At 39.0% G+C, this 27,380-nt stretch overlaps 1 protein-coding gene across 2 annotated transcripts in view; it reads right to left on the bottom strand.

Moving 5' to 3' along the window:
• CBLB (Cbl proto-oncogene B) overlaps positions 1-23,710 on the bottom strand; it is a 137,280-nt gene extending 113,570 nt beyond the window's left edge. The window contains exons 1-3 of one of the 2 annotated variants that reach the window (XM_035315062.1): positions 23,541-23,710; positions 23,092-23,250; positions 13,116-13,366 (exon numbers count right to left, since the gene is read on the bottom strand). In XM_035315062.1, coding sequence (XP_035170953.1) covers positions 13,116-13,366; positions 23,092-23,238 — 398 coding nt within the window. In that variant the 5' untranslated portion in view covers positions 23,239-23,250; positions 23,541-23,710. The remainder of the gene's footprint in view (positions 1-13,115; positions 13,367-23,091; positions 23,251-23,540) is intronic. The other variant, XM_035315061.1, reaches the window with a different exon arrangement.
• Between the last annotated feature and the right edge of the window lie 3,670 nt (positions 23,711-27,380).

Here is a 27,380-nt window from a genome sequence, read left to right on the forward strand (position 1 = left end):
TAACTATTGTCAATTCCAACCCATACAAGGTTCCAGTGATAAATATTCTCCCTCATGAGTTATCAGGCAAATCACTGGTGCTCCACAAGGATACAGAAGAATTTTACAGGTACCTTAAATAACAACTCCACAGATATCCACAGCTTGAACAGCACCTTCACAGCTGTCAGTTGATTTCCCTTTAAGATTGACTCACGTCCACCAGCTTATTTATGCAGATCAAGTTTAAGGCAGTTCCAGCTCCCTAATAGGCTTAAAACAAGCATGAACAAATAATTGCCTAAGGGAAAGACTGCCTTGGAAAGACTTGCTGTGGAGTAGAGGACTACCTGAAAAAGAAATGCAACTAGAAGAATAGCACATTTACACTTTTTTTTTTTCCTGTCAGCTATCCATAAATTCAGCCTCAAACTTCTGTAACAGATAAGATTCTTCTCTTCCATTAAATTGGAACGATTTAGATGCTAGATAACTTTCACCAAGTTATAACGGATGCTAGGAGATGGGTGTTTTCCTTTTGTTGCCTTGTTTATGTTGAGTAAACATAAGTAAATTCATTTCCCCAGTATTTTAAGCATTCATTTCTTCCCTACCTTTCCAGTAGCTGGGTGGGTTGAGCTTATAAATTTCGAGAAATTGTTGACATCACAATTCCTTTCAGTCATCTGCTCTAGTCACACAGTGCATTCCCAGAAACCAGAGATTTAATAAAGGACTGATTTTTATAACAAATATCCATCAGTCTGAACTCTGACTACAGTCCATATAAAAAATACTTTAATATTCTAACAACCAATGTTTATGTCGCCCATTACAGTTTAGCATTAGTAATGCTAAATTCATACTGCATAAACCAAACAAGAATCTGAAAAACACTTAACCCTTTCAGAAGAACATTTTGTATGGACGTTTCCATCAAGCCACGGAAAAACTGCTATGTGGTGTCCAAATCAGTCTCTTCTTGGCACTGAGCTTCACACTAGATTATTTCAAAGTGCCTGCCCGAAATTGAGATCCTCACCCTCACGGAACAGCTTGCTCGCTCTTTATTCCCCCACAAAGAAAACCGAATAACGAGACAAAACAAACTACTCATTCTCAGCGACACTTAAGATTATTTAATAAGGCAAAGTTCCTTCTAGACAATCATTACCAGCCTGTCAGACAGATATGCGTGTAGTTAATGAAACCACATATGCATAGACTGGAGGACAGCTGTGTACCAACTGGGTCACCAGTGATCTATACTACTGCACACCTCCCAGATGAGCATTGTCTTTTTGCATTATTGTGCTCTGTAAGCGATTAGACCCCATTCCTCATAGGGCATTAATTATGGGGATTAACAGTAAAAGGAAGCACATGAACAGGATGTTTCTTTTTTTTTGCTTTGAAAATTTGTGTATTTGCTACAGTCATGAATTATGAAGTAAAAAGGATATGCACAGTTCTGAACAAAAATAATGTAATTCTACTCTTCTAATCTGTTATTCCAAACAAATTGATTTTAAAAAAGAGTACAGGGGGAGAGGATTTCACCCTGCTGACATGACTTCCTCAGCTAGCCAAAAAAAATTGGCAGTATATATGCCACATTATTTTCTGTATTTTTCCCAACTGCAGCGCAGAACACGTATCATTTAGTTGTAGAAACAGCAAAGCATTGGCCACTGGGAAGGAGCTGTCAGTATGACACAGTTACGGATTAAAAATTTACATGAAGTTAGAACAGACACAAGCCTTTATTGGCACTCCTGTCATCCACCATTATGCTGTTACTACTATAGCCAGAAGGCACAGAACCCTAAACACTACTCTTACTCTATTAAAACCTGCAAGTGCTGCACTCTGAATTAAATGTCATAATACTTAACCGACATAAGTGACCTGTGATGACTGATGTAAGCCGTAAAAAAGAAATACCTAGAAATAGAACTAGAATAGAACCCTAACCAGACATAAAACATAGGTGTACAGAGTCTCTGTTCTACTGAAAATATCAGTATAGTCTGTTAGTTATGATCCAGCCTGCCATGCCATTACCAGGATGACCAACAATTGAATATATACTTTTTACATTTTAGTGTTTTATAGCTGAACGTTAGGACATTTCATCACAGAAATATTAGTCTTCTCCCATATTTTAAAAACAAATACTTGGAAATATAAGAAAATATTTTAAAAAATAATTTACAGGCTAGAAATCTTTATCACTAGTATATGAGGGGAGCAGATGTTAACAACGATTGTCATCATTCCTTTAATAACAAACCTAATGCTTGGGACACAAACTCAAGGTTTGTGACAGCAACCTCTACTTCGCAGCTCTAACAATGGACTGTATTTGAGCTACATCAAAAATATTTTCAGATTATTTGCTGCTCTCTATCTTCATTAAACATGCATTTAACTCTCTATAACAATTTTCACACAACTTACACAGCTCTACTCTGTACTGATAGAAGACCTAGATATATTTGCTGAACTTACAAATTTAAGTTTACAGAATTGTTCATTTTCCTTTTGTCAATACCAAGCTCTCTCAGAAAAAAAATAAAGCCAAGAATAATGAGCACAGTTTGATATTAAATTCTAAATAATGTAATTTAGTAAATATAATAATTTAATATTTAAAAGTTACGTAATGACTAGTTCTCTGTAGCCCTATAAACTGTTTAAAACATTGACATGCAAAAATCTGAAGGTGTTTCTCTTCATCTTCACAGACACTCCCACTAGATAGTAGTTAAAAGTCTGCTCTTGGGCATACAGCTGTAAGCCTTGAGCAATTAATGACTGCTTAAAAAAAACTTGAAATATTCTTCTTACGAATGTTCCTAGGTAAGGGACATTTTATTACTGACCCTGCCTTTCATACTTCCCATGACAGCCATTCATGACTCAGAATCAACAGTTCACAGAATATTCTCTTGGCTAAGGACCATTTTCCATTGGAACAGTTTGAAAACAGATGCTAATGTTTGTTTGCCTTGCATTAATACCCTTTAGCTTATAACAACAGAGGCACATTTTTTATCATGCAGTCATTCTTAAACAATATAGTATTGCCCAAAATGTCATATTTTAAGAATGATAACTAACAAATGAAAAATAAAAAGGTAAGAATATTACTGATACACAGATTAAAAACAAAAACAAACAAACAAAAAAACTTGATACGGACAAAAAAAAAAGATAGCAAAAGCCTTTAAAGTATCAGTGGAGCCTGGCATAAACACACACACAAAAGAAATTAAGCTTATTAATACAGTTCTTGATTCTCAGCGTAGGCAAAACTAGAATATTTATAGGCTAACCTGCTGTACAAGCTAGGAAGTGATCACAGATTTTCTAGTAGGCATGTAGGTTTGAGTTCTTTCAACAAATACAAGTGAGCCAACAGATATTAGGAAAAGAGTGAACACTGGCCCTAGATATAACTAATGGGGCTCATTAAAAGACACTTACTTTACTCACATGTAACCAAGCCCATGGATCCTTTTCTTTCTGCCACCAGTGCCCAGGGCCTAATCCAAGCCTGCAATATGCCAAATACTTTCTAAGAGCATCTAGATATTCTCTGCTCTCAGTCATATCAGTGTAAACACCTACTGTGTGATATCTGGGGCTTCAAGGGATGGAGAGCAACTAATGAGGAGGTGATAAGATTTCCATAGCTTATTCAGTATTCCTTTCTATCAGGAGGCATAATTATATTCTGCAAAATAGATGCAAGACTAGGGCTAACACATAAAACAAGCTATGGCTGTGAACTTTTTTTTTCTATACACATCTGTTTAGCATCACAGACAAAACAAATTAAGGTTTTAACTGTTTACTGACAGCCTCATGTAAGATCTGTAGAACAGAGAAGGCAATCTTCACATGCATTTTTGCTACAGAAAATGGGAATTTTTTTTTCCGATTTATTGCTGCTTAAATATCAAAGCCATATAAATTTAATTATTTTATGTGAAAGGGAGACAATGTTTTGTGAGCTCTCCCACAATGCTATCAAATAGAGGAGAGAAAAATAATTAAATGTAATTACTTTTCCAGATATTTTTCTCCCATGGTACATTCAGAGAGCTTGCCCAGGACCAGCTAATAATAGTAAAACACTAACTCATCAAGTGGACTGTGCAGGTTGACAATGTATTCTCTGATATATACAAATGTATCGGGTATTAGGCTCAAATTACATTTGTGCTCTCTATGGCAGAATTAAAAAAAAAATAAATAAATGACTTTTTTAAAAAGACTCCCTCTTATAGAGAGACCACAATAATCCTATCCACACAAAAATTAAATTTAGTTCAATCAGCATATCACCATCAATTACAATCTTTCATTATATATTTCAAAAATATTTGTTTCCTATATACCTGCTACATTTAAGCTTCCCTTTTAGTGTATTATGTTACATCACTCCAGGAAAAAAACACAATTAAAGGTACCTTTGCATCAGACATACCAGAAAAAAACAGTGAAGTTATAATCATTATGACCAAGTACAACTGAACTGAGCAAATGATCATTTATTTGCTTAGTACTTTTTGACCTGTAATGATATTTAAGTCTGCAGTCACTTTCCTCTGTGCGTTTCACTTAACACAAAGTGAAGAAGTGGGTAATTATTATGATTACGATCTTACATAGCTCTGACATAGGAAATCTAACCAAACTATGGTGAGAACACAATGTTTTATCATATGCTAGAGACAAAAATAAAACTATTTCCATAATATATCCTTTAGCTCTGCCTTGGTTGCGCACAAAACCAAAAATTTCAAAACATATTATTCCACATACGTTGCAAACATGATCCTGAAGGCAGTTACCTGGCTGCTTCCTTGGGAAGTTCTATTTCTCACATAAGATCACTTACTGATTTATTTTCCATTTGCGTTATATATTTATCATAGAATCACAGAATAGTTTGGGTTGGAAGGGACCTCTTCGATCACCTTGTCCCAACCCCCATCCAGCCTGGCCTTGAGCACCTCCAGGGATGGGGCATCCACAGCTTCTCTGGGAAGCCTGTGCCAGTACATCACCACCCTCTGAGTAAAAACTCAAGAACTGCGCTTCTTTTCAGACACAATTTACTGGTGATCTTTTCTGTGTGTTATTTCACCCAGTTTTATTACTACAATTTATTTACTATTACTATTTAACTGTTGCATTTATTGCACCATCTTTTTTTTTTTTTTTAATGTCACGTTTTGTTTCAAATCTGGCAAACTATATTCATGAGCTGGTTCACAGAGAACAGGCTTTTATATTCTTTAGAAGTGTTTGATATTTAAAAAAAAAAAAAAGAGAGAGAGAGAGAGAAACATGCCAACATATTAATCTTACCAGTAGCACAAATGTTTTGTGCAGATGACCGTAAACCTAGTTCTTGAGTTGAAAACCCTTTCAATATCAATAAAAAATATTAAAAACTCTCACGTTCATGCATACACAGTAATATTATAGAATCTGTGAAGACAAAGTTAACAAGAACATGCAGCTACTGATAAAAAAGCCCATGTACAGAAGATACTCTGAATGCTACTTACTAAACAATTATACTAACTCTTTTGTGCCATTTTTAAGATGACTGAAGTAAATTCCCCCAATTAATATTGAACCAAAGGAATGAATGGGAAGAAGAGAAACTTATGTCAAATGATTACAAAATATTTTTAAAGCATCAGGAATTTAACAAAGTACTCTTCTCTACACTTCCTTGCATGTTACATTTTAACAAATGGAAATTGGTGTTTCCATACAACATCATCTCCATCAATAGCTCATTCTCTCTTTTGTTCTGAATTCAGTCAAACTTCACTGCTGATAACAAAACATGTAATTTCACTCCTTCTCAGATGAGGGATATTCCCTGTATAGCTTAATGAATCTTTCTCTACTGTAGGCTTAGATGCATAGAAAGCATGTGTTCGAGCCTGACTTTTGATCAAGCATTCTTTGGGTAGCAGGACTATCACTACAGCGTGTCTGTTTTTATAAACAGGCTTTCCTATACGTTCATCAAAGACAGCCAGCAAGTGTACCACTTGAAAAGGAAGTTGGGAATAATGACTTTCATTTCTTTACAGAATAAAAGCAGATTTTATTCTTTTATGTTTCTAATTTTCAATGAGAAACGAGGTAAAAGAACAATGGTGAAAAGAAAGCATTTATTTTTGTAACCTGAAATTACAGCTAGATATGCTTACGTATCTGGACACATTTCAAAAAAAGATTAAAAAAGGAAAAAAGAAAGAAAAAAGACACTTTCTTCTAAAAGCTTTCTGTTTCTTCTTACATGATATGCCTAGCTGCCATCATGAAGGCCAGCATTGGAGACATTCTAAAACCAAGTCACCGAATATAAAATACTTCTGATATAGGAAAGCAAAGACTAAGTTCTCCAAAAATCAACCACACATTCAAAAGTGATCCCTTCAGTCCTGTTATGGGAGCCTTCTTTTATACAAGGTAAATTCAGGTGTCAGTACCGTCTGGTCTTGAAGAAGATCCTCAAGTTGCTTGATAACATCAGCTGGGCTTTATCACACCTGAGAGCACAGCACCATTTATAGTTGGCAACCATGGCCTGCCTTCACAAGCACAGCTATACCATGCAGAGACCAGGCAGAAAAGTCCCTTGAAGGGCTGTTACAAAGGGAGAACAGACAATAGTATCCCCACTTACAAATCAGACTGAATATTCACAGACCTCCCTGACCAAGACTACATTTTCAGAAAACCACCCGTTCTTCCCAGCTAACTTTCTTGTAGAGCTAAGTGTAACAGTGTAGAAAACTGTCAGTAGAGACACTGCATCAGATGTCTTGTGTAGTCCCAGCAGCAGAACTGTCATTAATTTTATCACAAAGGAAATTAGTACATTAACACATGGAAAGATCTGAGGATCATTTCCCCATAAGTCTGTGCTTTTTGAAAGCTTTCACCTCTGCACAGTTGGTGTAAATTAATTTGGCAGTATTATCTTATACATTTTTCACAGGCTAGAACAGACAGACTAGAACAAGGAAATCAGACTGTGTATATTCCCTCACAACCAGCTGAATTGTGCTCAGCCACCATATTACTCATAAGAAATGTCCAAGGAGACCTTGCACTAAAATAGAAAAACCTATCTGATTTTATGAGAGAGTAACGTAAAAGAACAGTGAAGTGCATGTAGTGTATGAAGTGCCTCTTCCACCATCTCAACATTAATCAACTATCTAAATCAACTTTAAGAATTCAGAAACAATTATTTCCTCATTTAAGATCATCTATGTTTTTAAAATTATTGCCTTCCCCTGGAATTTGAATAAACAGCTGCCTTTAGGTTATTTTGATACTAATACTTCTTTTGTTCTTATGTGGTAATGCCCTCCCCCTCAAGTAGAAGAAGATGACCAAAAACACTTACAAATTGAAATACTGCCTTACAACAACTGGAGTCGCCCAGCCTATTTGCTTTTATGTTGAGAACAAGCTGTCATAACACTGCCCTACCATTTGTAACCTCCACGTGTTCTCACCTGCCCTCTGCAACAGGAGTCTCTTTGTCTGCCAGTTTATGTAAGTCACATTCCTTGTTTAATTTAGACTAAAACCAAAAATAGCAAATGGCTTGTGCTTCACTAAATTTGCACTGAAGCTCTATTACTCATGCGGTTCAGGTATGCCACAGGGTTTCTTAAATCTGTTTTGGTTATATCTGGTTTTACATCACATTAGATAGGGAGGGAAGAAGGGAAAAAAAAGAATTTACCATAACATAAAAGCCTTCAAAGAAAACAATCATTGCATTTCCTTGTCCCATGCAACCTAATTCAATCATTCCTGCCCTCTTTTTCCTTGTCAGAAGAGGCCTATCTATGTATTGGACTAAAGAGGCAAGATCCATTGCCAACTAGCATATTACAGGTTATACGCTGAACGTGTTCTCTTTTTTCAAGGGACAGCACAGGAGTTTAAGCAATGAGACAACAACCCAGAAGGCATTTAAGGAAAGGAAAGGCTGCGTCTTTTTCTAAAAATGTAGTGAAGGGACCATGTGAAAAATACAAGTACATAAATACGACAGAATAAAGGACTCTACCAAGAGATTATTTTGCTTCTACTTCACCAGGATTGGAATAAAGGGATCAACATGCTAGATCTCCAAAACATGTTGATACAGCTTCAGTGGAGAGGTTTACAGATCATGTCAGACAACAGACTGGTGGTACTTAAAGCCAGAGTGTTCACATCAGAATTCACCAAAGATCAGAAATAAATAAAATGCACAGAAAATGGGACAGACCAGGTGATTCTCAGGTGCTAACAGCTTTCACCACAAGACCACAACCTCAAATCCCATCCACCTTCATAACAGTTACCATGCAACAGCTACCAACTTACCTATGTGAGGCTGACCAATGGTCAAACCCGGCTCTTTGAAAAGAACCATTAACAATATTTTCTGAATCTGTACTATTATTTGTCAAATAATAAAACCATAAACCAGAAGAATCTTAACTTGTCCAAAAAAAAGTTGTCCTGAATTAAAAACACATCCTTCCTGATCCCTTTCTGAATCAACAAAGCCTCCTCTGTCTGGAGATACAAACAAGTTATGAGGCTACCTAAGTGACGAACTTCCTAACTTCCTGTAAGTAAAACAGCAGCTTTGTGGTACAAGAGGAGGCAATTCAGAGAAGAAGGGTAAGCTACTTCTCATTTACCATGGGACAAAAGTACATTAATAGTTGTTATTGCATTACAGTTGACATAACCAAAGGCCACGCTGATGCTTACCTTTGTAACTCGTTATCAAACCTGTACTTTCAGAATAAGGGGGAAAAGGACTAGAAGTTTCAGCAGTAGAAAGGTCTTTCCTGACAATGCTGTGTACTTTGATATGCCTGTTCAGGAAACTCGATTCAAGAACCTTAACTGATCTCAGCTGTCAATGCAGACTGAAGGAAGAGAAAGGGAGTGTGTCCTAAACACACTATTGATTCACAGCTTCACACAGCAAGGGGCAATATGAATAGCAAAAAAAGGAGAATCTGATCTATTACATAAACTACAGGTACAGGACCTCCCAAGAAGACAGAGCAAATATAAGAACTCCATGCTAACAAAATACTTAAGTAAGACATAAAATCCTGAAGTATGCAATTTTAGTCAGCATACCAAACAGCCAAATCAGCAAGGGAATTTAGATTTGTACAGAAATGGGAGCAGTTTTGCAGTTACCTTGAAGGACTTCCCTGACTCTCCCCTACATGCACTCCTCCTTCTACTTCATCCCCAAACTAACCTCAGCTCTTCTGAACTTTTCATCTTTATCTGTCTTGCCCACAACTTAAGAAATATTCATCTTTCTTATTACTGTCCTCTTCCACACCTGCAATGCCACTTAACACCAAGGAGCCAACAAATTCTGTTTGAACCAAGCAGCATTTAATAGATTCATAAAAATAAGCACACACATTGGCTTTATAGTTTTCCTCTTGTCCTCACTTAAAGAACACTTAGCAGAAGGCAGGCAACATTAAAATAGACAACAAACAAGTTCCATCTCGAGATGCATCCATACAAGGACACAATTTACAGGTAAAAATAGGAAAGCTCACATTGGTCTCCCTTACTGAGAAAGGGTTTTGTTAGCTCTGAAGAGCCAAGTTTAGCAACTTGAATGAATCCAAATGTAATCTCCCCATTGCCACTTTATTCCTCGTCTATTATTATTGTAACTTATGTGCCTGATTTCAACACCTGGCTAACATTTGTCTGAAAAAAATGTCAGCCTACAAAGTTTTTTATTTTTTCTGGATGTATCATTCTGAAATACAGGAGACAAATGGAAGTCTGGACTTCACAGAAATAATGTCTTCCAGTTTCAGTCTGCTTCCCAGTAAACAAAGGGGAAAAAAAAAAATCAGACCCTCAAAGAAATAGAAAAGCCTTTTAAGAAATATACCTGATTCAATAATCTTAATTATGTTAATAATCTTAAGAAATAAAATCAGAAAAAAATCTTTAGACTACTTCACACATTGAAAAACTTCTATGCAGACTACATCTTGTAGTTTACACAATTTGTTGAATACAATCTCTTACCTCATTAAGCAAGATGATGTAATTTTAAATGAGACATCAAATCCAGAAGATAGATGCAATTCATATACATTAAAAATAAAATAAAAAGTAAACCATATTATCTCTGCTTAGCAACATTCATCCTACAGAGTGCAGAAAGATAGCACCAACCACTCAAATGGCTATCATATGTTTTTGACATGGAACAGAATAGAGGCAACACCTCTAACACCTCAGTGTAAGCTTTTGTTTTAGCCATTTGTATGTAAACTGGCTGCACGCTACCTTTTTTTTTTTTTTTTTTAATCCACAGCACCTTTGAGAATTAAATCTCATGATGAATTTTTCACAAAAGACTAACTTCTGTCATGAGGGATAAGGCAAATAAAATAACATGTACATTGGTGCTGGTTCCTAAATGTACCATCAACACAAAAGGTAAAAAATTATTCAATAACCTTAGTAGATCAATCCTTAGTATAACCTTAGTAATCTATATACTAAGGTTATAGGTTAATATCAAGAATCAAGAATATAGAGAGGATGCTTCCAAATACAGCCATTTTTTTTTTTTTTTTCTCCATGATGACCTTTTTATCCAGCAACCACAGAGACACTAACAGAAAACAAAACAGGAAAGTGAGACTGAAAACCACAAAAATTGGTCAGGTGTCAATATATGAGAGGTTTTGGGTTTGGCTTTTTTTTTTTTTATTTTAAATTGACTATACTTCAATTTGACTGCCTATTAAAAAACATCTTGAAAAACACTTACTTAAATGATAACACTTACATTTGCATTATAAAGCAAACAGATAACCAACTTAGCTTAATGCAAACATATTTCAAAGCAAAGAAGCTAAAAAAAAAAAAGAAAAAAGACAATCTTTCACTAACTTACAAGATTTAAAAGGATCAAGTATGTCAAAGTACAGTAGAGGAAGAAGATAACCCAGTCACAAGGCTCAGCAAATGAATATACCTTGATTCAACTTAGAACTAGGACAGGCGTACAGAAAAAACATCACCAGTAGATGAAAAAGTGACACTTTTCAGATCACTTTAACTTATAAGGGCATGCATGAGGCATGAACTGCTGGAAAAATGCTTCTGTTATTTTTTGTTTGTTTGTTTAAACATTCCAGCCTTAGTTTCTACTGTATGTCAGAATCCGGCTTGTAGAGGAAACGCATCTAACTGTTTTAGCAAGGAAGACACATTTCTATTATAGTCCCTTCCTCAAGTTTCAAACTCTTTCAGTCAGACAAAATAATATATCACTTCTGAAATACAAATTCGGAGGGCCTGAAAGTTATTGTGAATCACTGCACTTTGTTGCTATGTTTTAAAATCCCTCCTCTCATAAACCTTCCAAGAATTGACCCAATAAATGACAGTAACTAACTGCAACTTCTTCAAAAACCGTTTACTTCACAAAAAACATCCTTAAATCACCACTGTTACCCTTACGAAGAAACTGAAGTGGGAAACTGGGAAGAAGAAAACAACTCTAGCTACTAGACAGAGTTACTGAGACACTGCTTTGGATGACTGTACATTGCCTATGGCAGACTGTTTTTGCAAAAGTGACGCTGAAACTGGTTTTAATTTATTGCTAACTGTAAGCAAAACCACAAGTAAATCTGGGTTTCATGCACCATAGGGAAGTCAAAATAAAACCTGTTTACATAATGCAGTCATTTATGTCAAATTTCCCTTACCATAAAAAGTTCTTATTTCCTTTGAAACACAATGACTTTTGTACATACAACAAATAGGTTATTAAAGGAAGACCCCATAGGCTCAGCACTGAACAATTCTTCCAGGAGTTCTGGTAACAATGCATCTGCAATGAAAGCATTCTTCTTCTTACTTGTGAATTCAAACACAAAAGAACATCCATCAAGATCTATACTCATCACTCAAATAGTTCAAACTGTGCATTTTGTTCCTCTTAGGTAAATTGCTCTTCATAGCTGAACAGTCTTTAAATATTTTTTAAAATAATTCCTTGCATGTTAAGCAAGGATTCATACACAATATGCTGAATAGCTATGATCATACCTAAAGCTCTGGAAGGAACTTAGGTATAAATCAAACGTAACTGCAGTGACATTTACAACAAAATAGAGATTCTATTGCTTCTACCACCACTTTCACCAGCTATAAAACTATACTGCAACTCTGCCTGTAAGCTCAGGTGCAGAAAGAATGGCAGGGATCCAATTCTCCATTCCTTTTCTCTCCATTTTCCTTTCCATGACTTCCATATCTCCTTTGAAAAGGGGAAACTGCAAACAGTGTCATGTTTTCCATTTGACTAACTAACTGCCATACAACTGCTGTACCCCTTCCCAAAACAAAAAAGCAGACTTTGCATGAAAGTTCTTAAAATATTTTTAAAGTATTATGTAGTAATTCCAAATCTTGAAAGCCTCTTTACTCACCACCAAAACAGTACATAAAGTAGACATTAATCCTGGTTATTAAAATTGAATCACTGCAAATCAGGAATCCATTAGGTTTCTGAAAAGACTCTCAGCACCAAACTAACATTATCATCACCTCATGCTAACATCATACAGTATCTCAAAAAAATGACTATAATTTTGTTCCATTTCACCACTCTGGAAAACTCTACGTCAATATCCATCATGTCTCCCACAGTTTTAAGAAGTGGGCTACAGGGAGGTCAAGCTCAGACCAGATAACAGTCACTCGCTCTCTGCCAGAGGAAAAACTACATATTGTAAGGCCCTGCAAACAAGTAATTACAATGAAATGAATGTTTTACGAAGGAAATGCTCTTGGTTTTAAAGGTCGCAAAGTGACAGATAAGAGCACACAGTGGAACAAATCCAACAAATTACTGTTTGACCTGCAGGGTCAATAAACCGAAACAATAAATATTTCTGCTCTTTAAATAATTAAAAATGTCAAAACACAATGGCTGCAGAAGAACACTGTTAAAAATATAGACAGGCCAGACAATCTACCTTATATTTAAATAGTTCGCTTACCTGTCCTGTGACTGTTCCTCATACATTCTTTCCTTTCCTTCTTTGAAGAGTCTTATAGCCCGTTTCGATTTTTTCATGAGACTGTCAATGTAGATTTTAAAATATTCGTTCTCACTGAGCTGTGCAAGTTTTTGGTTGTCATCATATTTGCTCAGTATCAGTCGCAAATGTTGATAAGTGTCTGGTAAAATGTCAAGTATGTAAGGTGGGCTGTTTTTGAGTTGAAGCTTTGGGTTTTGGCACAGTCTCACCTACAAGCAAAAACAAGTGAATTTTAAAAGACAAGAAATATGTTGGGGGAAAAAATGATCTGACATCTTAAAATTCTGTAAGCATATTTCTCCAACCTTCAGGCATAAAGAACTAAATCCTATCTCAGTTATATTCCACAATATCCCAACACAGTCTCTAATGTCAAAGGCTGTAAAATTTGACTTAATCCTGCCACATCTATAAAAAACAAACATGCTTACTTATATAGTTTGGGGGGTTCCTTTGAAAGTAAGGACATTTTTGCCTGTCCACTATGTGCTAAGGAGTATATTATCAAAACACAGTATGCAAGTGATGCCAAGAATGGTAGTTTTGTACAGGTCTGTTTGCTGCAGATGAATTTCCCCATGGATTTTTGGTATCAACTAAGAACTGACCTTATAATTTAGATTTTCATCAAAAGAGATTCTCTCTCTTCTTTCTCCAATAACGTAACTTTTTAAAACCCATAGGAATGTAAAGTTTGAGAGTGCTACGCCTATGAAGAGGGTCTGAATGGGGCCAGAGGTTCAAAAGCTGTTCACTAGGACAGACAGAAATTAAGCCACTCACAGATATTGCAAACTACAAAACAAAATATTATTAATTCAACGTTTTCCACTTTATGGTTGTACTAGAAGATAACATCTTCATGAACTTGGGAGTCAGCATCTTCCTAAGTGGCACAAAATTCAATTGAATAATATATATTGCTTAAAAGAATAAGCTTCTGAGGAATTGAACAACTTTATTTGAAGCTAGTCTTCACTGGAAATGTTTCTAGGAGAAGAAGGTACTGTTTTTGTTTCCTGAACATAAGCATATTTAAAGTCATTATCTCCTGGCTACCTACCTTCTCTGGTAGTTTGTTCTGTAACGTTCTGTAGTAGACAGTAAAGGAATCAGAACTAACAGATTTTGAGTGCTATTGTGTTGAGCTATCCAAGCTCAGCTAACACATTGCAGAGAAACACATTCTGCACATGTGTGTGCAGCTGTACATATGCAAACACTTAGAAAAAATTAAGTCCATGTGGCATAGATGTTTTATAGGTATCATTTGGGGATCGCCACAGTATATATTAGTGACTTTGACATTCTTTTGAGGTAACTAACGAGGCTATAAAAACATCTTAATACTGCCGAAAGCAGACTCCTATTTCTACTAATGTATCAACTTGAAAAAAGTGCATGGTTTTGAGCACTTCCAGGGGGGGGAAAAACTTGTTTCATATAACATACATTCCCTCTGTAAACTCAAAGCTATATTGCTAACCCCTCCCCCAATTTCTAGAGCTACACCATTAAAAAAATCACCAACTTAAGACCTTCATACATGACAAGCAACAAAGTAAACACACTTGTTTCTTTCTCTGAAAGAAACATACACAAAATACACCAGTCAATGAGAGTTAGGGGACTGTGGTCATGGTTAGAAAAATGGAGATAGGAGAGTGGATGGAAGTCAAGCACTAACCAGTTTTAAAAAAATATCTAGCACTATTAGAACAATGCAAACTCGTAAGTACTATAGAAACATTAATGCTATTCAAAGAAAGTATTTAAAACATGACTCTCGCAACAGCCGCCTTCCTTTTACTGATCCATTGGTACTTCAATAATTTATATTACTCTTTCACATACTAGACCAAGTAATGGATCAGGAACTGTGATGGTTTTACTCGAGTGGGCAGCCGAGCTCCACCACAACCGCTCTCTCACTCCTCCCCTCCTCAAAGAGGAAGGGGGAGAAAAGACAACACAAAGAGCTCGAGGTTTGAGATGAGAATGATTTAATTAAGGAAAGGGGAATGGGGAGAAAGAGAAACAAAAGAAACAACAAGGCCACGCGGAAGCACAGAGAGAAAGAAAAAAAAAAAAGTTATTCTCTACTTCCCATCAACGAGCGATGTTCGGCCACGTCCCGGGAAGCAGGGCCTCAAAACGCGTACCGGTTGTTCAGGAGAGACCCTCCCCCATGAGAGCCCCCCTTTTATTGCTCAGTGTGACATCAGGTGTTATGGAATATCCCTTTGGTTGGTTTAGGTCAGCTGCCCTGGTGATGTCCCCTCCCCATCAATTGCCCACCCCCAGCCTGCTGGCTCTTGGGGGCCTGGAAGGAGTTCTGATGTTGTGCCAGCACTATGCAGCAATAGACACAACACCGGAGTGATACCAGTGCTGTTCCAGCTATGAGTGCAGAGCACAGCACTGTGTGGGCTGCTGCAGGGAAAGGTGACTCCATCCCAGACAGACCCAACACAGGAACCCATTTGATGTATTGTAAAGCAGACAGTCCTTCCCACAGAGAAATTTAATCTCAGTAGGAAACAGAAAGACAGCAGATGGATACAGGCAAATAGGAGGACACAAACGCAACAGTTCATGCTAAAGAGTGGCTCAGTGTGCTAGTGGGTCCTAAGTATTCCTAGATAAAACAGCAAAGAAAAGCTTCAAGGCAAAATCTAGAATAACTTAAGCGGGTCATAAAGAAATTCCTCCTAAGATGGAGAGGAAGCTGGAAGGAAATAAAAAGAAGCAAAGCATGAAGATATTTGGTAAACTCATGAGTGGTTGATGAAGTCTGGAGCTGCAAACCACAACTGCAAGAGCAAAACAGCAAGAGACTTTGAAAATAAGTTGTTTATATTTAAAATGATAAAGAAAACGCTAGCAGAATAAAAGACAACAGAGTGCAAACTGTGGGTTAGCAGATGCCCAGAGCAGCGTTCTCAACGAATATAGGTTGGATACAATGGCATTCTTTAAAGGTCAGAAAAAGAAAGCTGAATGGATGAGAGTTTTAGGACAATGGATGGATAAAGAAGATTATCTTTGTCCATGAAACACATATCAATCTAAAGGAATCAGATCCAACTTTAAAAATAACAGTTCTAGTGAGGGCAGGATGGTACTGTTACCTCAGAAGATCAAGAAATTAACTAAAAAGAGAGACTTAAAAATGAGATAAAATACTTATTTTTTTATACCAAAATTAAGCTGACAGCCAGAATTCTTTAAGGAGATTTCAGAATCATAAGCAAAGAATTTTACCTGTGCATACATATCTGAAAATCATACATGCAGAGACATACATTTCTTTTTGTAGAAGAGTTGGAAAAGAAGAACTGGTATCCCAAAGACAGAAATGAATGTTTTCCAGAGAAAGCTTTATGAAAAGACAAAGCTTTATGAAAGTTGCACACCTTTCTCATGCAAACCTGTGTTCTCTGTGATTTAGTGAAAATTCGAATCAATAAAGATTGACACTCTCCCAAAGCAAACTACAGATGCCATCAATCAATATCCCTGATTAGGTGTTACAACTTTCTAGAGTAATGGCACATTGTAGAAAAAAGCAGCTTAAAAGAGGAAAATATTTATTCAGGAAAAAAATGTCAGCAATGAGAACGGCCTACAAGCCGAGAAGGATGCAATCATTTTTAATTGCTTATTTATCCTCACTCTTCTTAATCAGTTAATTCTTTGATCATGAGGTTTAATTTTGAAGTCTTTCTTTTCAATCAGATGCGTCAACAAGCAGAATGTGAAAGATTTTGTATACACTAGAACTACCACTAAAAATATTAAAACAGGAATAAGCAAATCGCTTATGCTGGTTGTTGCGTTTTCAACAGTCTGTCCATTCAACCGTACAAAAGGACTACCCAGTTAAAATGAAGATTTAGTTTCCCTTTCAGATGTTCTAGAAAGTCTTCTTCAGTCCAGTGACATTAGTCACACACACAGCACAACAGGATCCTGTGGTCATCATGGTTTACCAGGCTTCACCTTCTGCTCAATTTACAGAGATAAATACAGGACATTACTAGAACCCTAAACTCCCGAATAAGCCTTTAAGAAAGTTGTACAAAAATTTTTCTGTAGGACAACTCAATTATTTGTATGCATTCTCAGTGGAAGGAAAAAAAAAAAAAAAACGGCCTGTAGTTAAAGTTAGTAGTCCATTGAAGTAGTACAAGGCTTTTATAGAGCACACAAGGTTTCAGTCCAAAGGAAGTACGTTTGTAAAGAGATGGCTGGTAAACCATATGGTTTCCAGAGTCAGGATGTCCTGACACGTACCACAGCAGTTCACAATTATAAGCAAGCAAAAAGAAATGACAACTGCTGACGCAAAAGATTTACCAGTCCACCAGAAGTGGCGTACATACCTTTCTTCAAAAGAAAACAGAATTCAAAACAAAAAGAAACAAAAATAAAAGTCCCCATGCTACATTTTACAAAGCAGTCCTCGCCAACACTTCAGCAGCGGACATGAATCATATCACTGTGTGATTTGTGTATTGTTATGACTGGAAGTAAGCATGTATATATTTAGCAAGCACTCAGTCTAAAAAATGAATAGCAATCAGTAAGTTACTAAGAAATGTCTCTCATTGAAGTAAACTGAGAAAGGTTAAGCTTCTTCCGCTATCTCAGGGTAAATCCAAGTCTTACTCCAGAACCACATAAACAACAGAGTACAATTCTGTTTATGAGTAACTAGGGGATTATCCTGATCTACCAGTAACAGACTTAGCTCAAGAACTTCCAGATAAGCTTATTCTAGTCCCTATGGGGAAAAGCTCTCTTCCTCCCAAAAAGAAACAGCACTACTCTTGAAATTTTGAAGACATTTGACTCAAGTTATAAGGCATTGTTCCATAGCATCTTCAGATATGAGTAATGGACAGCCCTTGTTTTTAGAGGATGGATTTCTTACAGAAAACTGCACCTTCTATCACTCTTACAGCAAACAATAAAGTTGAAGGCCCTGGACTGGTTAGACAAAAGAACTTTTGTTCAAGCCCCAGCACAATCTGTTTAAACACCTAACGCAGGTCAAAGACAATACAAGGAAAGCAACACAGCTACAACAGAGCATCTAGTGAGTACAACATCCGCTAAACACTGTTTTCAGTTGCAGTGAATGGACTACAACAATCGCAGCATCAGTGTTCACAGAATTCCAAAATTACAGCTTGAGAAACTCTAACTAGTATATTCTGCCAAGCAGTACAGAAAAAGTCTAAGAATTAAGAACGTTTTGAAATAACGCAGCTCTACAGTAGAATACCGTAACAATTCTCCAGAAAACCACTACACACGATGCTACCGACAGTGAATTCCAAAAAACGTAATGAGTGAGGCGCTAATCAGGACAATGAATGAAATGTGAGCATGACGCTCCTTCACTGTATAGCCCTCTTTATTTTTTTTTTATTACATTTACAATTACATTAATTGCAATGACTTGTTTTTTCTCCCCACAAAAACGTTCCTCTGAAAGAAGCCTTCTCATCAAAATATAACTAGCGGTGACCAACCACCAAACTTTTCAGCTGAGAAAACAGCAAGTGCTTGTTCAACAGCTACCACACCACAACTGCGCCGTATGTTTCCATACCTGAGAAATATGCAGTGACAATGCTTACGCTACATACACCCAAGGACACCTGACTTTGGAGGGTCATTTATACTTTTGTTAGGAAGTGATAAGTTTCCATTTCTCCATTTAAATTCTTTTCCACAAACATTCTATGCAGATATAAAACTTCCTATCAACTTCAACCAAGTAGTACACTGAAGAATACCATGGCTATGACTGATAATTGCCTTTCCTAGATCCTTTGTGGAACTATGACTTTTAAGCAACTTGCAAGGTTGCATATTAATGTAACAATTACATTAAGTGTCACAAAGCATAACCCACCAGCTCACAGTTTCATGCTGTTGAACTATGCTCCGTATACTCATTTACATGCTGCTGAAAACTTGTATGCTGTCAATGTAAAAGAAAACCAACTACTAAGTTACAGAGGTAATACATCTTTTACTCACCAAGTCAACAGGATGAGCTTTGGAGATGCACTCTAATTTGCTCTTAGAAAAATTATTAAATAGCAAATCAAACTGCCATCCCCATTTACTATGTCAAACAATGTGGTGGGCTATGATAAAGCGCTCAAATAGTTTATACAATATTGTTAATCTTCAGAGTAGAAAGCTATTACTTTCAGACCCAATGTGTAAGAGTATTGAAAAGGGTTTGAAAATTTCTATAATATTCTGATTTAAAAACAAACAAACAAACAACTGCTCAGAACACGTCACAATGTTACTGGCTTAAAACCTACCATAGTAAAATGTGCATAAAAGTACTGCCAAGTCTAAATAGCCAGAGCAGCAAATTAACTGTACTACACCCATGTTTATATAATAGACATTTTCTCTCAAAGTTGCTCCCAAGATAACCATCATCTCCTAGTAGTAATGCACAGCTAGCTTCTAGGTTTTAAAATCATTAGGTTTAGAATCTTAAAAAAAGTCCCATGTAATTTATGCACAGTTTAAAGGAAGACTTAGTTATTTGTTAAGAATATTATTTACAGGATATGAACTTTCAAAAATACAGAGCATTTTTACAAATAGTGATTGGCTTGCCAGAAGTTCAAAGACGTATGATTGACTTGCATATACAATGCTAGCACTGGAAAGCAGGGCTAGCCTTCTAAACCATAAGAGGAATATCATCCTTTGCGTTGCAAAGGAATTAAACAAAATATTTTGGTTCTTTTCTACAGCTTATTCATGAGAAAAAGAACAGAGAAATTGGACATTAAATGCTAACAGCTGATGCCCCTCAGTTAGCACTGTAAAAAGCCATAGCAGTAAACCTCAAAAAGTAGAGATCCCAGTGGATTACGAATAAAAGGAAGATGAAAATAGAAGGTATAGAGAAAAAAATAATAATCATTTATTACTTACAACATGGGGATTTTTTTTTATTCCCCACAAGTATGTTGTTTACAGCAACATTTACTAATAGGACTCTAACCAGGAGCAGTACCTCAATATTCTGTCCCGCTAAAGAGCTCCCAAAATCTACACACTTTTTTTTAAAAAACTGGTAATGGAAGTTGGAAGAGCCAGCCTCAGTGGAACTGCAGCCTTCTGCCTATTCTTACAGCTGAAGCATCAGCCCATGAAAAACACTAGCATGAAGCCTTAACAATGTCAAGGCATGACATATTACCAGTTCTGCACACACAAGTTTGTATGGTATTTCAGTAGCCAGAGGTTTTGCATACACCATAAAACCTGTCTGGTTCTGTATAGTTCTTATAAAATAGTAATATTTGTAGCCTTGGTGTTAATCCTTCATTGCTGAAAAAAAGTAATGCGTACAGGTAATATCACCTGCCAACAAAGGAAAGGAGCACAAAGCAAGGAAGGAAAGGTACAGAAAGGTACAAGTAAGAAGAAAAAGTAAACTGGGAAAGATTGAGTTCTGGTCCCAGCTTTCAAGAACTCTCGTTTCACCCTCTGGTCAAAGCAATAGCTTTACTTGTTTCCATCCTCCCTTCCACTCGCATCTTTAGAAGACAGAAAACTTGAGCTACTTAACTGCAGCAAAACAATGGTTATCACAGCTACTATTGGTAAAGAACAAACAAGAATGATGACTGTTATTACAACTAGCAAAACAGACCTCAAAGCTACAATCCTACCTTGGGTGGCACCCCGCCGGCTTTGAGTAGCCTACCGCCTTCACCAGGTATTAATTTTATCAGTGAACCACCACAGACACCAGTCATCGGACACGGTCCAGAAATGGGATTTGAAGCAACAGTCGATCAAGCAGGTTTCTATTTCTGATTTTAATCCCTGGTTTTGATTTAGGCAAAGGATAAAATGACCTTCCTGTGTCTCCTGCCACATGAGGCTGAGACTTAAATTTGTTTGCCAACATATTCAATTTGTTCAAACATCCTTTCACTATAAGTACCAAATGCTAAAAACTCAAACAGAAAGCTACGGCATTCTCACACTATGACATCATCCTGTCTGGTATACTTTAATATAATTTGGAAATTAAATTTGATTAACTTAGAGCAGCTTAAAGAGGATACATTAAAGATCCAAATTGAGGACACTTATCCGTAAAATGAAAAAGAAAGCACAGCACAATATCCAGCCCTTCCAGTGAATTCTACAGAACAGGCCTTACTGGCTGTTCCAATGCTCTGTCTTAATAGCAACAAATAAAGTTATCCCACAATAGATGAGTAAAAGCAATCCACAAGTCCAAGATTTGTTGGTATCTGTGGATATATAAACAAACCAGAGGCAATCTTACCATATAGACTTGTAAATGGACTGACACAGGGCGGAAATTAAGCTGTACATTCCCCACGTGGTTTCAGCAATGACAAAACAGAATCCAGGTTTCCTGAAAACTTCCTTCTACTGAAGAACAGTGCCTGCTTCCAAGTGTTTATAATTGCACTTCTCATTACAAGATACTGCTCACAGCATCCTGATCACTAATAGAGAAATGTCAACAAAGATAATAAAGTCATCTCTGTGATCAGAGAATCATTAAGGTTGGAAAAGGCCTTCAAGATCATCTGGTCCAGCTGTCTCCCTACTGCCAAAGCGCCCGCTGCACCACGTCCCTAAGTACCACATCCAACCTTTCCTTAAACACCTCCAGGGACGGATGATTCATACAACATCATTTCTATGAAGGCTGGTTTTTAAGTTTATAATCATCATCAGAAATTGTGGTAGAAATACAAATGCAATTCTTAGAGCATCAAAAAGAAGAGCATATGAGGACTCAATCAAATACTTTGAAATTACCATTTGTCAAGGCACATTAAATTAAATATTTCCAGTACGTCAGAGTAACTTCTGACAAACTTTAAGACATGTTAAACATCCACGTTGTACAAGAGCCACAGGAAGAGCAAATGTGTACACTAATTCATGGAGTATCACTGAGTTAAGAAGTCATAACTCCTGATATATGGACCCAATGCCAACAGGTAGTGTTCCTCACTCTCCAGCAGTTTCAAGAGGAAGCTGTCAAGTATCACTCACATGCAAAACAGAGCACCTGTGCCCCCTGAACAGTTACCTGTATTATAATCAAACTATTCCTACCGCTGGTAAGAAACTCTCCTAGCTAATCTACAGCAAGCTGTCATCTTGTATAATACTAAATAAAATTTATCAGGCTGGTCCAGAGACCTGGGAGAAGTTCTAGAAAACTATACTCCCACTTCCTGAAAAATAAGTTTCAGTACAGTATACATCTAGTTTCAAAATGAAAATTAAAAGCAGTAAAAAGTCACTAAAATGCAGAACACACACTTAAAAGGTAGGTGTGTGTACAAATCTGTTTACTAAACTGACAAGAGTGACATCCCCCAGTCCCCACGCACATTCCTAAAAGCACAAACGTATCTATGCTACCATCGTGAGCATGTCTCACAGGACGATTAGCTTAGCTGAAGTTTCATGCTTCAGAGGTCTTGTTTGCAGACTAACAATGTGATCCAACACGAAAAACACAGAGTGTGTGATTACAAGGCTAAGTTAAGCAGTTTTTCATTAGGACAGCTCAGCTTTTCAAGTTTGAGTCATTTTAAAGGATCTGAAAATAACAATAGCCTAAGGCAAACACACATATTTGTTTTCCTGACACAAACCAAGATAAAAAAAAAAAAAAAAAAAAAAAAGAAAGAAAGAAAAAGCATAGCCGGAGGCCACAGGGAAAAATAAATAAATAAATAAAGGCAGGCAAATGGTGCTTGAATAACCTAAAACACAAGTCCCCTTGCTTCCCGAGGGGCACAGCATATAGCTAGAAAAGCTGCAAGAAGACGTAGTCCCCCCATGTGTAGCTATTTGAGCAGCCCCCCTCCTCGCTCACCACTTTGTCCATGAGCTTCCAGGTCTTCTCCACAGTCCTCCGGTCGGCGGCTGCCTGCTTGGGGGGGCCCACAGCATCCTGGATGGCGTCGATGAAGCCCAGGATCCGTCCCTTGCGCGGGTTGCGGCCGTTCTGGGAATTGGCCATGGGGGAGCCGAGCTGGACGCGGGGACAGACAGACAGAGGCTGCCTCACCAGGTGCCCCGAGAGGAGCCGCCGCCGAGGTAACGCGAGGCGAGGCAGAAGGGAAGCCCGCGGGCACGCTGAACGCCGGCCTCAACTTTTCGCCGCCCCCCTGGGCTGCGCTGAAGCCGGCAGGAGGGAGCCCGGCGATACCTCAGCACCCAGGGGCGCTCGGGGGGAGCCCCCCCGCCTCCTCCCTGGGGTCCCCCCCAGGCACCTGCCCCTGAGGGAAGCCGAGCGGACGGACGGGCGGACAGGATACGTACGGAGCAACACGGCGAGGCTCCCTACAGACAGGGGGAGCCGCCGAGGAGGGGGGGGGGGGGGTCAGCCGCTCCGCGCCCCCCGCCCTCCACCCGAGGCGTCTCGTCGGACGAGGCTGTCCTTCCTCCCTCCTCCTCCTCCTCGTCCTCCGGCGGCGGCAGCGGGCTTCACCGCCCCAGCAGGCAGGCGGGGCGCATCCCGCGCCGCCCCGGCCCTTGTCGCCGATCGCCGCCGCCGCCGCCACTCGCGATCGCGGCGCTGCCCCCGCGGGACTCAGCCCCGCAGGGAAGCCGGGTGTGGGGCGCGAGGGGAGCCGGCGTCCTGCGGGCACATGCAGGCTCGGAGCGACAGAGGGACGCTGCGCGGCTGGCTGCAGCGCGGCTCGCAGCCCCGGGCGGGCTGCGCTCGCCCCTCACTCCTACAAAGTGAGGCTGGCGGCCGCGGCCCCGCTCCCGCTCCCTCCCCCGCCCCGCGGCGCTCTGGCGGCCGCCCCTCCCCTCGCAACATGGCCGCCCCTCCCCTCGCGGCACGCCCGCCGCGGACAGAGGGAGCGGGGCAGGGCCAGCGGCGGCTCCGCACCGCTCCGCCTCTGCCTGACGTGGCGGGCGGCAAATGAGCGTGAAGCCGGGCGGGAGCGGGAGGGGTTGGGAGCGATGGGGGAAATGGCCAGTGGTCGAGGTGGAGGGAAGGGGGACGGAGCTTCCTGTCCTGCCCCCGAGCCCAGAGGGGGCGGCTGGAGGCCGTCGGCGGGAGGGCAGGGGCTGAGAGGGGCTTGCAGGGGAATCGGACGGCCTCCCTTTCGGCAAAGTGTGTTAAAACCCAGGGGTCTTTCATGCTGCCTTTGGGGCTTTTTTGTTTCCACGCTGCGCTTTTCCTTCGTGCTCCCGAGGCTTGTTTTGGTTCGGTCTCGTGGCCGCAAATAGCAGGAACGCGTGTTCCGTCTGCTCGTCGAGTTTCTCTTCCCGTCCCGTGAGAGAGCAGGAGGTCTGCTCCTCGGTGGGCGCTGACAGGCCTTCCGCTAAAGCCGCACGGAGAGCTGCAGAAGGCACGGGGGCTGTAACGCTTACAGCGCAGTCCTAAAGGCGATGAGCAGGAGTGCAAAAAATTTCCCCCTATGCCTATTTTCATGTCTTTCTTTGGGTGTTACAGTAAATACAAACCCATCTGACCTAACGTTACACTTCTGTTAGAGGGGCGAATTTTCCTCCAGGTTCTTTATATTCCCTGTGAAAGGTGGAGAGGAAAAGGTGAAGATTAACCGCACGGGGTGCGAGACAGTTGATTTCAGATCCCTTTGAAGACCTTCCAGGGCGTAATTATGCTTTGTGAGTGTTAATGTTATAATTAATTACCACACAGAAACTAAAATAAAGCACTTTAAAACTTTGAGGTTACTTTATGAAGACAATGATTTTAAAGAGTGCTTTTAAATTTTAGTGTTCTGAATATCAGCAATTGTGTTCTTTTTGCAGTAATTTTGTAAAGACTTTTAAAAATCACAATTTTTCTTTTTTTTTCTTCCTAATCCTTGGTTTATAGCAAAATAGGGGTCCAAAAAGCAGTAGAAACTGTTGTAGAGTGTTTCAACCTTCCTTTTATTTATAATGTCATCTGCAGGTATTTTTGTGCTTGTACTTTTCTATTGATTTAAAATCTGTCAAGTTGTTAATGCGGGCACACACACAACAATAAAATCCCATCAGTAACATCCTCAAAGGTCGTTGTTCCTCTTTAGCTTTAAAATACAAATTGGCAGGTACTTGGCTTAAGGGGGTTGGAAGCTTCTCATTGCACGGGAGGCTCTGTAAAACATTCTCTTCCCTATGTTGATTTAAATGTTGGTTTAAAACTCTTCTCTGGCAGCTCTCCCTATCCTTTTTTTCATTTGGAGCTCTGATTGCGCAAGATGAGGTTGGTAGTGAGTGCACTTCATTTTGCTCTATCTTGGTTGTGGATAAATCAAATGATTTAACACTTTTTCTGAGCTTCTGAAATCTTTTTTTTTGTTGATTGTTTTGCTTTCATTGTTTTCATGTCATTATCTTCATATTCCATGCGCTGCCAGGAGCTATGATCTGTGAGTTGGCCTTGGTAGCTGTATGGGGCTGAGTCATGTTGTCTTGCAGTTCATCCGAGTGCAGAGCCGGCAGGAATAAGCAGCTTGGTTTCCTGCATCCCTCTCTGTGTGTGTTGTGTTACTAAGTGAATAGCCAGCTGTGTTATAAAAGCGAGCGGTTTTCAAATGGCCCTTTTTTCATCGTCTATGCTGCATGGTACGTACAGGTATTCTGGGAAATAGAGTCCTCAGAGGGTCACGTGAATTTACGTTGGAAGCAAGCCAGCAGGGACAAGAGGTTGAAAGGAATACCTGCAGCTTCAGCATCAAGCGTGTTAAAGATGAGCCAGACTTTCGTGTGCTGTACCATGAAAGGGTTAGAAGACACAGCATTGCCTTTGTGGTTTCAAACACACAGAGTGAAGGGACCATTTGATAGAAGACAGCTGAGAAGTGAAGACTGGGAGAGGAGGAGCAAACAGCTGCTCTGTGTTTGAAGTTCAAGGGATGCGCTTGTTAGCGTTGGAGAATGCAAGGACGTGACTTGTCGGCCGGATCTGTGGGGTGCCTGAGGATAAAAGGCACTTGAAAGGGTGGTGGCTGAAGGCACTGACCAGCTGGGTTGTTTTGATGCTGGCCAATTGCAGTATGTTGATGTAGCCATCCAGAAGGGCATGTGAGAGAGTAATCCCTACTGCCCAGCTTTGTGCAATTTAGTAGTTCAAATTAAGAAGCTAGTCTGCTGTGTGCAAATCCATTGAAAGACCATCAAAAGACAACGAGGTGATTCAAAGCAGAAACCTAAATGAGATACTTTGAATCTTGGTGGGAAAGAGAGTTTTTCTGTTCAGCCTAAGTGGAAGGGGCCTAGGAAACTTTGATAGCTAATTAAAGCCCCCATGTTTAGTACATATATTCCAATGCCTCCACGGTTCTCTCTTAATCATGAGTGATCTGACCCAATTTTTATTTTAATATTCTGAAGAATGTGGCAGTTTGGATCTGGTGCTTATAAGTATTTTAATCACTATATAAGAACACTACAGAATGGAAATGAAGTAAATCAGAGGCAACAAACTTTGTAAATCTCATGTTATGCAGAACTCGTTCTTCAGCCTAGTTAACTTACTAACTAGTCGTGTAATGCCTGGATGGCTGCTGTAAGGATTTGGTAAAACCCTGTAATGAAAAGTTTGGAGAGAAGGTGGCTGTGACTCAGGTTATGTCAGAGAAAGAAAGTGTGAGAGAAGCCTTGTGGTGTACTCTTAAATACCCTTTGTAACGTAAGGATTTCAGACCTGATAATTTTACTGAAAAGCAAATTAATACCACTCGTTGAAAAGCCAAACTGCTTGATGGAAAGTGAGAGTAAAGTGGAAAGTACAGGAGATTAAGAGTAAATTAGGTTACGTTTATCCACTGCAATTTTTACAATCAGTTAACTGTTTTTTTGCTCTGCTGGTGACTCATTCCTCTGGAGTGGTTAGGTTGAATGAAGCTTTGCTGCTCTTGAATGAAATTCGTCAAAGCCATTGACAGTAGTTGGAAGCGAGAGATGTTTTGGTGTTGTTTTTTTTTTCACCAGACATTAAAATATTGATTTTTATATGCAGACGCTCAGTGTATGTGGTTTGGAAGCTGTCTTCATTTGTATGTTTGCTATTGCCCCCTTCAAAGTAAGTTTGCCAAAATATGCAGGAAAATAACAAAAAGGAAGAGGTCAGATGTAGGTTTTACTTACAGCCACCTAAATAAGATAAAGTATTGCCATCATATATGATATAAT

The sequence above is a fragment of the Oxyura jamaicensis genome, chromosome 1 (assembly GCF_011077185.1).
Source record: "Oxyura jamaicensis isolate SHBP4307 breed ruddy duck chromosome 1, BPBGC_Ojam_1.0, whole genome shotgun sequence".
NCBI lineage: Eukaryota > Metazoa > Chordata > Aves > Anseriformes > Anatidae > Oxyura > Oxyura jamaicensis.